We start from the raw sequence: 12,751 nt of genomic DNA on the forward strand, positions 1-12,751 counted from the left end.
AAAGAGCTGATGTAGTTTCAGTATTCAAAAAGGGGAAGAAAGTGGATCCAGGAAACTACAGACCAATCAGCTTGACATCAATACCTGGGAAAATCCAGGAAGACATCATCAAGCAGCAGATTTGTGAGCACCTAGAAATGAATAAGGTGATTACTACAAGCCAGTATAGGTTTGTCAAAAATAGATGATCTAACAAATCTTACTGCCTTCTTTGATAAAGTGACTAAATTAGGCTTCAGTAATTCATTTGATAAAGTAGACCACACCCTACTTCTTGGTAAGACAAACAATGCAGCATAGATAGTACAATCACAAGATGTATTTGAAATTGGCTGATTCAACCACATTCAACATGTGGTATATCAAGATTCTGTCTTGGGCCCAATTCTCTTCAATATCTTCATAAATGATTTGGATGAGGGTAACAATAGCATAACTCATCAAATTTGCAGTTGACACTAAGCTGGGAAGAATTGCTAACATTTTGGAAGATGGACTCAAGATTCAGAAGGATCTTGACAGACTTGAACATTGAGCCCTATCCAACAAAATACTGTTTGGTGGTGAGAAAAGTAAAGTCCTGCACTTAGGCAGGAAAAATGAAATGGCACAGGTACATGATAGACAGTACCTGGCTCAACAGTAGTATCTATGACAGGGATCAAGATGTCCTGGTGATAAATGCATAAGTATGAGACAGCAGTGCATTGCAGCTGCCAAAAAATCCAATACAGTCCTAGACTGCATCAACAGACAGACAGCATCAAGATCACAAGAAGTGACAATATCACTTTATACTGCACTAATGAGGCCACACTTAAAATACTGTGTCCAATTTTGGGCACTATGATGCAAAAAAGATACTGAGACTCTAGAAAGAGTGCAGAGAAGAACAACAAAGATGATAATGGGTCCGGGCTTCCAGTTCTGGTTGTGGAGCGTGACGGGCATGTTTTGATCGCCCCGCACGCTCTTGGTGGGCTCCCCCCTGATCGGGGGGGCACAGGGAGCCTTGTAGGGGCCCCTGCCAAGGGGGCGGCTAGCTGGGGGTCCTCTGTGTTGGCGGAGGCCACGGGGGGGGGGCTCCCTGCATTGCCCTAGGCACCAGGAGGCTAAAGGGGAGGCGTGAGGAGCTCCTACACTCCTGCGCGCTTTTGCGTCGAGACAGCTGGGCGAATTCGACAATTGGAAGGCTGCAGCTGCAATGTGGTGAGGTGGAAATTCTCCCCGTTCCCTTTTCTGACTGTTAAAAAAAAGGATTGCCAGCTTTTTAAAGCGTTCAATCTGTTCTTGGGAAGTGTGACTGGAGCGAGGGGGATTCCCCCCCCCCTTGGATAAGCGGCTTTGAACTGCTCTCTAGCCTCGGAGGAGGAGGAGGGGGGAGAGCTCTGGAATGAAATCACACTCTTAGCAAGCAGCAGATGAATACTCTGCTGCAATTATGAAAATGAGGTGATGATCTGACTTTTTTGAAAACTTTGAAAACTTTTGGTTTGTTGCCTTCTGATCTCAGTGCTGGCAAGGCAAGATGGCACACTTCCGCTGTCTTCCTGCACTCTGAAATTTGACTCCACCCATAAAACCTGCTGGCATTTTGTCTTTGTCTCCGTGACACCCAGAGATATCTCTTGATATACTATATTCTGGACTTGGAACAATGGATTTTATTGTCTGGATTTGAACTATAGAAAAGGTCTTTATTTGCCTGGACTGCCTGCCTCATGATCTCTCTTGGCTATCCACTTTTACAGTTGCCTTCTCACTGTATTGACACAGACATCTTTGAGCTCTCTTTATCAAAATGGCACCGAAAAGACCACCACCTGGGAAAACACGCTTTGCTGGTTCTGCCCCAACATCCTCAACGTCCAGCCCCAGCGGGCAACAGACATTAACATCTCTGTTACAGCCCAAGGCCCCGGAGGAGGACTTAACCCAACAGATGCTCCAAAAGATTTTAAAGGGGCAGGAGGAATTGACGAACCAACTGAAAGAAATGAATGAACAGCTCAGAGAAAACCAAAACCGAACGGCTCAAAATACACAAAGACTGGAAGTTTTGGAGGAGGGGACGGCCGAGATGAGGGGGAAGGTGAGGGGGGTCCAGAGAGGAAACCAAGAACTTGAGAACCATCAGATAAAAATGGAGTTTGAAAGGATGTCTTTTTTCCTTAGATTTCAAAATGTAATTGAGGCTGATGATGAAGATTTGAGGGAAATTATGACAAAGCTATTGGATGAATATATTAAAAAAGACAGACAACAGTTGGGATGGGATATTGACCTGGTCTATAAATTCAGCTTACGCTAGAACACACAATGTTCCAAGGGAGGTTCACATTAAATTTCTTAGAAAGACTACAAGAGATGAGATTCTGAGTGCACAAAGGGGGCAAGTGTTAAAATACAAGGATAGAGAGATAGTCATCCTGAAACAAATCCCAAAGAAAGTCAGAGATAAAAGAAAAAAATATTCACTCTTAGCGAAGAAACTACACCAGAAAGGGGTTTGGTTTCGGTGGCTTCTGCCAGAAGGTATGCTGATATTCTGGAAGGACATTAGAGTTAGAATTAATACAACTATGGAGGCCAAGGCCTTCATGGAAAAAAACAAAGTGCTCCTAGACAAAACTGATGATACCACACGGGATACACAAGACACGGGAGGTGCCGGAGCCTTGCTGGTGGGGGGAGAAGAGGCAATACTGAGAAAACTTAGATCACAAAAGTGAATTAGAAAAATAATGCAATTGCTAATACAGGGATTTTTTTCTGTTTGATATAAAATAGATTGAAATTACTTGAAGACATAAGGTAAAAATATGCTGTCAAAATACTGCTAAGTAGTAATTATCTAATGTATTAATAAATGAAAGTTATGAGAATTGGGGGGAGTGCCATTTCCTGCATAATGTAGCTGTCAAAATTTGTAACTTTATCCATTATCCCCTTCCCTGAAACTTTTTGTAAAACTAATAAAAATTTCTGTTTTTTTTTTAAAGATGATAATGGGTCTGGAGATTGAATCATTTGATGAACTGCTAAAGGAATTAAGTATGTTTAACGTAACAAAGAGAAGGTTTAAGGGTGACATGATAGTCATCTCTGGTACTTATCACAGAGAACTGGGGATTGGTTTATTTTCCAAAACACCTGAAGGCAGGACAAGGAGCAATGAGTGGAAGCTTGTTAAAGAGCGATCCAACCTGGAACTAAGGAGAAATTTCCTAACACTGAGAACAATTAGCCAATGGAACAACTTGCTGCTTGGAGTTGTGAATACTCCATTGTTGGAGGTTTTCAAGAATAGATTGAACCATCATTTGTTCAGGATGGAATAAATACTCCTGCCTTGCGCAGAGTTTGACTAGAAGACCTCCAAAGTCCCTTCCAGCCCTATCATTTTATGAATTCCCACCTCCATCTCAGGGTTAGGAAATAATTCATAAAATAGGATAGTCTGTTTCTGAACTGGGATGGTTTATAGGGTACAGACAACCAGGTCCTCTCATTCTCTGGTGAAACTCAAGGGTTTGACCTTGGATGATACCAGCCTGGAGGTGGTGTTTTAAATGTAAATTCAGTTCTCAACCTGGAAATCACACAGCACTTCAACCACCCTTAGAATAGCTCAGCATTGTTTTCATAACACATCCCCAAATTGCAACTATATCCTGTACCTTATCAATCACAATTTTCATGTCTGGAGATGTTCTCTCAGTCCATATAAGAACATGAACTGTTACAAATATAACTTCATGTCCAAACATTTCTTTCGTTCCCCTCCACCCAAAGCCTTTTTATCTTTATGGGTAATTAACCATTTTCTTCAATAAATATTTCTAAGAAACTTGAAAATTTTCAGCTTGTATAAAACCAAGTGCTGTTCAGTGCATTTGGGATTTAATTCTCAAACATCACTTAATATTTTGCAACATCTTTTTGCAGCACTAGAGTAAATGCCAAAACTGGGATAATGTAGAGGCACCATTTCTAGCATCTAGTGATTACCCAGAGTTTTGCATACTTGGTATGCTAATGCAGTAAACCATTATGAAAAACCTTATCTCTATTAATAAAAATGAAACTGCTATATGGCTATAGAATAGCTTGATTGCAGAAATCACAAAAATCTAGATAAATCCATATTGCCACAGTAAGAGTTTTCAGATCACTTCAAAATTGGTGTGGCAGGATAAATTTGAAATATAGTTCAATGGACAGTTAAATAAATATGAACAAATAAAAGAGATGTAGAAAAAAAAGCCCAGAAAATACTCACAAGTTCTTCAATAACTAGCTATTGTCCACAGGATTAACTGCACAATTTCCACATTTATAACACTAACACACACCCAAAAATATATTTCAGCACTTTTCCATTTCTATTGTGCCACAAAAAGATAAAGAGCAATTTCCTGAACATTCAACTGGGCACTGACAATTTTATTTGAGCTCCTTAATACCTTTACTTTTTTTTTCTCTTCTCGTGGACCGATATATACCAAAATGATGCCAGGAGTTGTCACATAATTTTATATGCAATTGAAAGACCACATCTAAAGTTGAAATAGCTATCTTAAACAGGGTAAATGGAATAGCAGGTGAAACTTGATAAACTTGCACAGTTTAGCCATTCATAAAGTTACATGATCATAAATCAGTTTCCTAACAGTTAGGAAAGTTCATTGCAATTAAAGAAGACAATGGTCATATTAATGATACACACATATACACACACACTCCAGTGATTTATAATGCTCAAGCATATATATCATTTTGCTTAAAAATACATAATGATTAGAATATGATATTATCTCTATATAGAAAAATGGAAGATGGAACTGAGCCAAAAGATCAGTACAGGTAGTGCTCTGCTTAACAACAATTGAAACCAGAATTCCCATTGCAAGTCATAGCAGTCATAAGTCAAATCATCATGTAGCCAGAATAAGTTTTACGATCATTTTTAAAACATAAAATTGAATCACCATGATGATAAGTTGAGTCATGAAATTGTAAGTATAAATCCATCTTAACCAATTGTGATTTTGCCACAAACCAGCAAAAAACATCACAAGCTGCATTCACATTACTGCAGTAACTGCAAGTCAACAGGCAAGTGCCCAAATTGTTACTATATGGCAGCAGGACAACAGTTGTAAATTCACATTTACAGTAGATTGTGACTAAGAGGCCATCGTTAATTATACTAAGCAAACAATTATACATGGAGGACTACTTGTAATTTATCAGGGCCATCTTGTGAATTCATGGCCTTGAAGGAAAATATGTCAAGAATTTCTTCATTGTTACAAATGCATAAATGGCTCGATTATGTAGATTACCTGTTATCTCTCTCACTGTTTGGAAGACATGCAAGTTCTGCGGGTCAATCGCTTCAATTGTGTGATATGGATCCCTGGAAGATAGCAATGACACATTGTGGTAATTGAGTATGAAATTATGCAGACAGATTTGCCCCAAATCTTGTGTGGCATCTTTATCTTTACCTTTCCTAACTAGGAAGAGCGTTTTCTGCCAATTTAAATTAGTACAAGTCCCATCACACCTTAAATTGCAGATGCTGAATTGTCTGAATCTGCATAAGTCTCCCAAGACCTTTCAACAGCTCACATAGCTCCAGTCCACTGAGGTTCCTGGTTCTACAAAAAGGAGTTGCCCTCTCAGTATTCCAGCTGTATCTTGGAAAAAATGCCATTTTCCAAAAGGATATCCTTCACACAATTACATTTTCCATGCATACTTTATTCTAGTGAACAGGGGAGAGAATAAATCTTCCTTTCTTCTTTCTTCCTTTCTATTCTCTCTGATCTGAATGATAGCATTTACATAAGTGGATAATGGGATAAAAGCTTAAACTTCTTTGTGGGAGGAAAGAGAAGGAGAAGCAGGAAGCTGAATTGTTTTCCAACTCAAATTGAAATTTGTTATGTGGACATCATGTTCATCTTACATTTCTAAATGATGTATGATAAAATCTTGGCAGAATGAATACTGTTCTTGCCAGCATTGATTTTGATGCTCATGTTTTCATCTATTAGAGCTAATGAAGAATACAAAATACCATCACTTATTTGATCAGCCAGAATTTATTTTCATGGTTACTGTATTTTATTTACATTTCGAATCGGTTTTAGGATTGGATTAGAATTGTTCCACAAAGTTTAATTCTTATCTGTTAAATATTTCTGATTAGAAAAAGTTAATCTATTTTTTCAGGATGTTGAAAACTGCAAGAGTTTTAATTATTTTTATTTAAATGAATGCATATAAAGATACATTTCATTAATTTGTTTTTAAATACTTGTTGAAACCAATGTATCCCCTAGCAACTGGGTGCATTAATTCAGTTAGGGCTAAAATCTTAATAAATTACATCAAGATTCCCATGTGAAGGCATACCACAGACACTATAATTTCAACAGTGTGCTTATATGTTGCTCTGACCTAATGGTCAGTAAAGCATATAAACTGATATTTTTGGAAGAATGTCCATGCCATTTGTACCTGTCTAAACAATATACAGATGACATCCATTTTGTCCTCCCCCCCCCCTTAAAATCTGTGTACTGTCATGCTTAATATGATTAAAACTGTGTTGTTACTAGGTTTAGATTGTAATGTTATCATTCCAGATTTCCAAGCAAAAGATCAATCCCCATTTTCATTTGAGACCAGCTTCCTCTGAAGCTTCCTGGATGCCAATGACAGGAGGGGAAAAAGAGGGGAATTGATCTTTCAATTCAGCAAGTCACATAGGCCTTGTTTGGTTGGGCTGAAGATTGAGATGCAAGGGGGAGGAGTGAAAATACACTTGGGAAACAGCAAAGATAAATTCAGGAACTATATAAGGAAATCTAGAAATCTAGAAGATTTTGGAGAGGGAGAATTGAAGTAAGCATATTAATGTATACAATTTAGTTTGAAAGCAGACCACTTACTTAGATCTGGGTATTTTTCATTATAAAAGTTTGCAATTGTTTTCTTGGAATTATAAACTGACCCACAACAGAAAACTCACAAGACAAAACCCACTGTTTGTCTGCTTTCTGTGGAATTATAAATAGTGCTACAAAAATAATTAACCTTGAATTTACTGGAAGGATTTGTATGAAGAATAACTAGAAGAAAGAGACTAACAATTTAATTATGTGCAACAGGTGTGCCATTATTTGTTTTGAGCCCCATAGAGGGCTCAAATTATATTTGCACAAAATGTAAATTAATCAAATTACTAAAAGAAAAATGGAAATCTAGAGGTGTGACTAACCACTCTAAGACCAGTCATTCAGAAACTTATTGGTGAACATGATGACAAAGACAGCAGTCAGTATCCGAACAGAACACAACAACAAAAACCCTACCTAAAAACAGAAAGGGCAATGAAAATGACAGCAGATCAAAAAGCTCAAAAAAGCCTGGGTCCCCACCTCGAGCTGAACAACTGATTTCATACCCTTTTCCTGAAAGAAAACATTCAGAAACCAGAAAAAGTCCTTATCAAGCATTCCAATGACAGGAAGTAAAGTAGCTCAGACTTCCCCAAAGGAAAAAAAAAGCCGTATGTTGATAATAGATGACTCACTACTCAATGTCAGAAGAACAGAGTCAACCATTTTTAAACCAGATAATTTTCTAGAGGGTTGTGTTGTCTCCCAGGTGCAAATATTAAAGATGTGATAGAGAGGTTCATGAAAAAATAATCAAGGGCACCAATAATTATCCTTTTCTCCTGTTTCATGTTGGGATGAATGAAAAAGTTAGGAGGTTGAAAACAATTTCAACAATGAGCAATGAGGCAGAAAAGCAAAGCATCTGAGAGTGCAGGTGATGCCTCATCAAAACTTCCAACAAATAGTCTCTCATCCAGTGAGAGAACAAAAGAGTCTAGAAGTAAATTGCTTGCTCGAGGGATGGTGCCACTGAGAGTACTTTGAATTTTCTAGACGAAGGTTCACATTACCTACAGGAAGGACTTCTGGCAAAAGATGGGTTATACCTTGTCAGGATGGGGAAGAATGTGTTTGGAAAGCAACAAGCTCAGCTTATCCAAAGGGCTTTCAATTATAACTGGAAGGAGAAGGAGACCAATCTTTAACATCAAGCCCCAAGCATAATGCATTAGACAATCAATCAGACAATGAGAAAGGGAATGATGAGATGAAGTAGAACTCAGGTTGTTCAGATCCTTCTGAATCTTGAGTCTATCACCCTCAGCTTGGTGTCATCTGCAAATTTGATAAGCTCCCCTTCTATACACTCATCTAGATCATTTATGATGTTGAAGAGCACTGGACCCAAGTCAGAACCTTGATGTTCCCCACTGTTAGCTTCGCTCATGTAGTTATCATACTGTTGATGGCTACACACTGAATTTATGCATTTGGAAGCAGATAGTTCCTTTGCTATTCATTCATAGAAAAAGTAACACATATAATAAAGTTTTGTGGAGCATTTAATTGTGTATCTCCATAGATACATAAAATAAGAATAGGGATAGATTGGAAAAGAGCACATAGAGATTAACACAAGGAATTCGGTAATACACTTGAGAAATGGAATCATTTCCAGATTTTACTCTGAGGTTGAAAGAAGTACAAAAGAATATTCATATTAAAATCAAAGATTTAAAATCAAATAATAGACAATCAAAATTATTTAGGTTTCCTATTCACAATTTAGAATCTGTTTCACGGAACTAGTTTCATCCACATTACATTTTTAAACATTTATTATTATTCAGTGTAGTTTTGCTGTGAAAGGATTACTATTTGGAGGAAAATATGCTTCAAAGCAAATATATAAAGTTCAAAGTTTTTATTTCTTAAATTAAAATGCACACCATATATTAGGAACTCAAATCATGGTTTGTCAAATCAGAGACAGACTCTGATTTCCAGTCAGCCAGCAAACTGCATTATTGAAATTACTGATAATTTGAAGACTTATTTAATTGTCCAAATATTATATAAAACATATGCAGGAATGTCTTGCCGCAGTTTTACTTTCTCATTTCTTTTCTAATGAATTTCTGGGGTTATGCTATACTAATCTGGTGTTCCTACTAATTAAATATAATTAAAACAGCAAACAAGGAATCTTTATGTTCTTTTTCCTAGGGTTATCTAAGCCCATCGGTATCCAGAGAATAGCTACATTTGTCTTTGGACTGTTCTAGAAAAATAGATAACAAATGAGAGGTGGTTACTGATATGAATTGAACCAAAGTTATTTTACTTTTTACATAGAACAAAACTGCCCTGTTTTAAAAGCCAAATTTTGCACCTTTTGTTTCTAAATTTAGCACCCAACTGTATGTCTAACAACAGTTTTCCAAAGTATATTACTACTCCAGAAATCAGAGGAGAGGAAGAGAAAAATGTCATACAAAATTACTGCAATCAATTGAACTGAATAAAGATAATTTGCAATATCCTAGTGCCATTCATGCCATTCATACGATACTTAGTTTCTGTGTCATTGGGAAAGTAAAAGTCATCAACATTTCAGCCATCAAAATACTTATAATTTTCTCAGATATGAATTACAATGACTAAAATCTCATGACATGTTATCCTACAATCAAATCACTGAAACATTAAAAATATGATCTCATGATATTCAGTCAATTAAAAAAAGGTTACTGAGTACCCAGCTCTTTAAAAAACCCTTGGTCCCTGATGCAGGTTGATATGCAAGAAGAATTAACTGAGGAAATCTAGTATACATAGTAACATTACATGAAAGTACATATTATAATCTATTATGGCTAAGGTTTTCATGGTTTTGTGGCAATTTGTTTGTCATGGATATTTTAATCTGAATTGTTTGTTTATGCTCTTAGTTATTTTGAACCACCCAGAGTCTGTATGATTGTGTAATATATAGATTATGTAGACAGCCAGATGAATGGATGGTGGTTCTAATTCCAATTCTTGTATATGATACTGATGTGAAATATCTTTTTTGCTAATTTTAGCAAATAATTTTCATTTCAAATGTCTGGCCTTGCATAATCCAGCACCCCCATTCTAAAGCATAACCTTTTTTCTAATGGGTTTCAATTTTGTTTTCAACATTTAGTCATTTTCCTATGTCTCTGGCTGTCTCCTATGCCTCTGCTTTCCTTGAAATTGGTCAATGCATTTCTTTCAGCTACACTGATTTATTCTAAATGGGCTCAAAAACTTAAACAAAGATGGAAATAGTTTTGATCAATATTCTCATAAAATCCACAGGAGAATCCAAACTAGGACAGTAGTGTGAGAAATCCTTAAAGTTTCCTTTTGATGTTACCTTATCAACCTTTATGCTTAAAATTCAAAATCTGGATGAACGCACTGCATGCTCCTCCTAGATATGTAAATTCACAGGTATCCAAATGAAACAAAGTTGGGCTAATATTTCATTTCAGCTTTGAATGACAGAACTGCTGCACAGTGTAATTGTTTTTTTTAAAAAAACATTGGCATTAGATATCATAATATTTTATACTTACCCATGAATTCCAGTGACAAGGAAGATCAAGTTCCCATTGATCTTGGTGCAGTTGATAAATTTATCAATGTTACTGGAGTCCACAGTTTGAGCATACATCAAACTTCCTGTGCCTATGCCATCACAAGCTGCAAAAATAAAAAACTCTGTAAAATATGTAATCATATCTATATATTAATTCTTTATATAAGTGACCACCTAAATGAATGACAGCCTAGGCTGAAATTATCTTTAGTAGAGAGCAGCAAGGTGATAATTGCTACAGGTAAAACTGAAAGGATAAAGCCACAATGTAGAAGAAGGATTAGTCACAGAATGATTGTAGCTATATTTCTAGTAGAAAGTCACTTACATGGAGAGAAAATTTCTAAAGCAGGAGCTTATGACATATGTATCACTACTGAATGGAGTGATCAAGGAAATTTAATAACATTACAGAAGTGAATTTTGGACAGATCTTGTACATGTATATTATGAACTAGGTACTATATAAATACTATATAAGTACATAAGTACTGATGATAGTGAGAAAGGAATCAGGAAAAAAACCTATTCTGTCAAGAAGTCAAGAAAATGGCTATGTTTAATTTTTCTAAGCTAATGTGAAATCCTTAAGAATTGCACATTGATTTCTAAAGCCATATATTCCAGGAGTGTCTGACATAAATCTACATCTTTTGTTCTTTTATCTTTCATTTCAAAATAAATAATCTTAGAAAAACCCATCTCTATTTCATCCGTGCGTAGCCCTGAGCATAACATAAACCCAAATTATGTTAGGAAATAGTAGTTCTATAGAATGCCTTGATTTACACACATGACTTTGTATTGCCATAAAAGAGCTGCTTTATAGTAACAGTACTAGAAATATTATGCAAAGATGCAAATCATACAATATAAAGCAAAAAAATACACCATAGAACACTTTTAGTTATAACTCTTTTCACAGTCACAATGGAACAATGTTCAAAATCCTGTAAAAATAGCTGGGTGATATATTTATTAATACAATCAAAACAACAAAAACATGGGGGAAATTATAAAGATCTCCAAACTTCTCCAAGTATTTTGGGGCTTTTAAGTATCTTGGGGCTTTTATCCCTATTCTTTTTCTTATAGTTTATCAAATAAATTATTTGACCCTGTACAATAAAAAAGTTTCTCATTACAACTGTTAGCCTTACAGAGAGAGGAAAAAAGAAATGTTTGACTCAATAGCTCTAAACAGAGTGTTACAGGGCTCAGATCCCACATATCTTCAGGTAAAGCTCATAAAATTGATTGTTCCTCTTATGGAGTTACAGTTGTGTGTAAAGTTTACATAACCTTAGTCATATGATATTGTTACATGAAACCCAAAGTGAAGAAAAGTGAAGCAATCTTTACACAGTACAAGGAGTTCTCACTTTACTGACTGTCGACCATTTGATGTTATAATAGTTGAAAAACACCAGGTTTGTGACCAATCTTGACATGTACAACTGTGATAATGTCACACGGTCATGTGATCACCATTCAGGTGCTTCGAAACAGATGTGCATTTATGAATGTCACAATGTCCCGCAATCACATGATAATCATATGCAAGCTTCACAACAGGCTTCCAAAAAGCAGAATTAAGGGAGAACACAGAAGTGAAATTGCAAATCAGAACCATATGATGTCTTGTTTAATAGCAACAATTACTCAATTGTGTTAGCTATGCAAAGTTAAATATATTTTTTACAAAGTTAAATATATTTCTACAAATTAGAATGCATGCTTACAGTCTTTATGTGCAATTTACATGTTGAGAAAGAAAAACAGAGGCAGAGAGTAAGGAAGAACTGACAATATGGCAGGAGCAAAGATCGAGCATCTTTTCTATCAGGTTTTTGTAATACCCCATTTAGACAGAAACAACAGTTTTGTTTGGTCAGCTGAGGTTTTTCTAGTGTTGCTTTTGGACTTCTATGATAAGGTTGCAGAAAAGGTTTTCTTCTGGCAACTACTGCATGCAAATCAATATCACAAAAAGAAAACACCCTGAGGATGTGGGAACCTTTACTCTGGTGTAAGCTAAAGTTTCCAGCAAGTCATTTGTAGTAATCTATGGATTCTGTTGTTGTAGACCTGGACAATTTTCAGGCAGATGTAGCAGACATTTCTTTCAATCTTTTTAATCTGCCCTGACTTCCATGTAACTTTCATTTCTCAACCATGTTTCTTATAGTTGAGAATGCTAGGTGGA

General features: G+C 36.2%; 1 protein-coding gene across 2 annotated transcripts in view; it reads right to left on the reverse strand.

The window, feature by feature from the left end:
* The window catches only part of ERBB4 (erb-b2 receptor tyrosine kinase 4), a 579,983-nt gene that overhangs the window by 250,804 nt on the left and 316,428 nt on the right, over window positions 1–12,751 (reverse strand). For both annotated transcript variants that reach the window (XM_081937069.1, XM_081937068.1), the window contains exons 8-9: window positions 10,523–10,649; window positions 5,349–5,422 (exon numbers count right to left, since the gene is read on the reverse strand). In XM_081937069.1, the coding sequence (XP_081793195.1) occupies window positions 5,349–5,422; window positions 10,523–10,649 (201 nt within the window). The remainder of the gene's footprint in view (window positions 1–5,348; window positions 5,423–10,522; window positions 10,650–12,751) is intronic.

This window comes from Natrix helvetica (genome assembly GCF_964273705.1).
Source record: "Natrix helvetica genome assembly, chromosome: 1".
NCBI lineage: Eukaryota > Metazoa > Chordata > Lepidosauria > Squamata > Natricidae > Natrix > Natrix helvetica.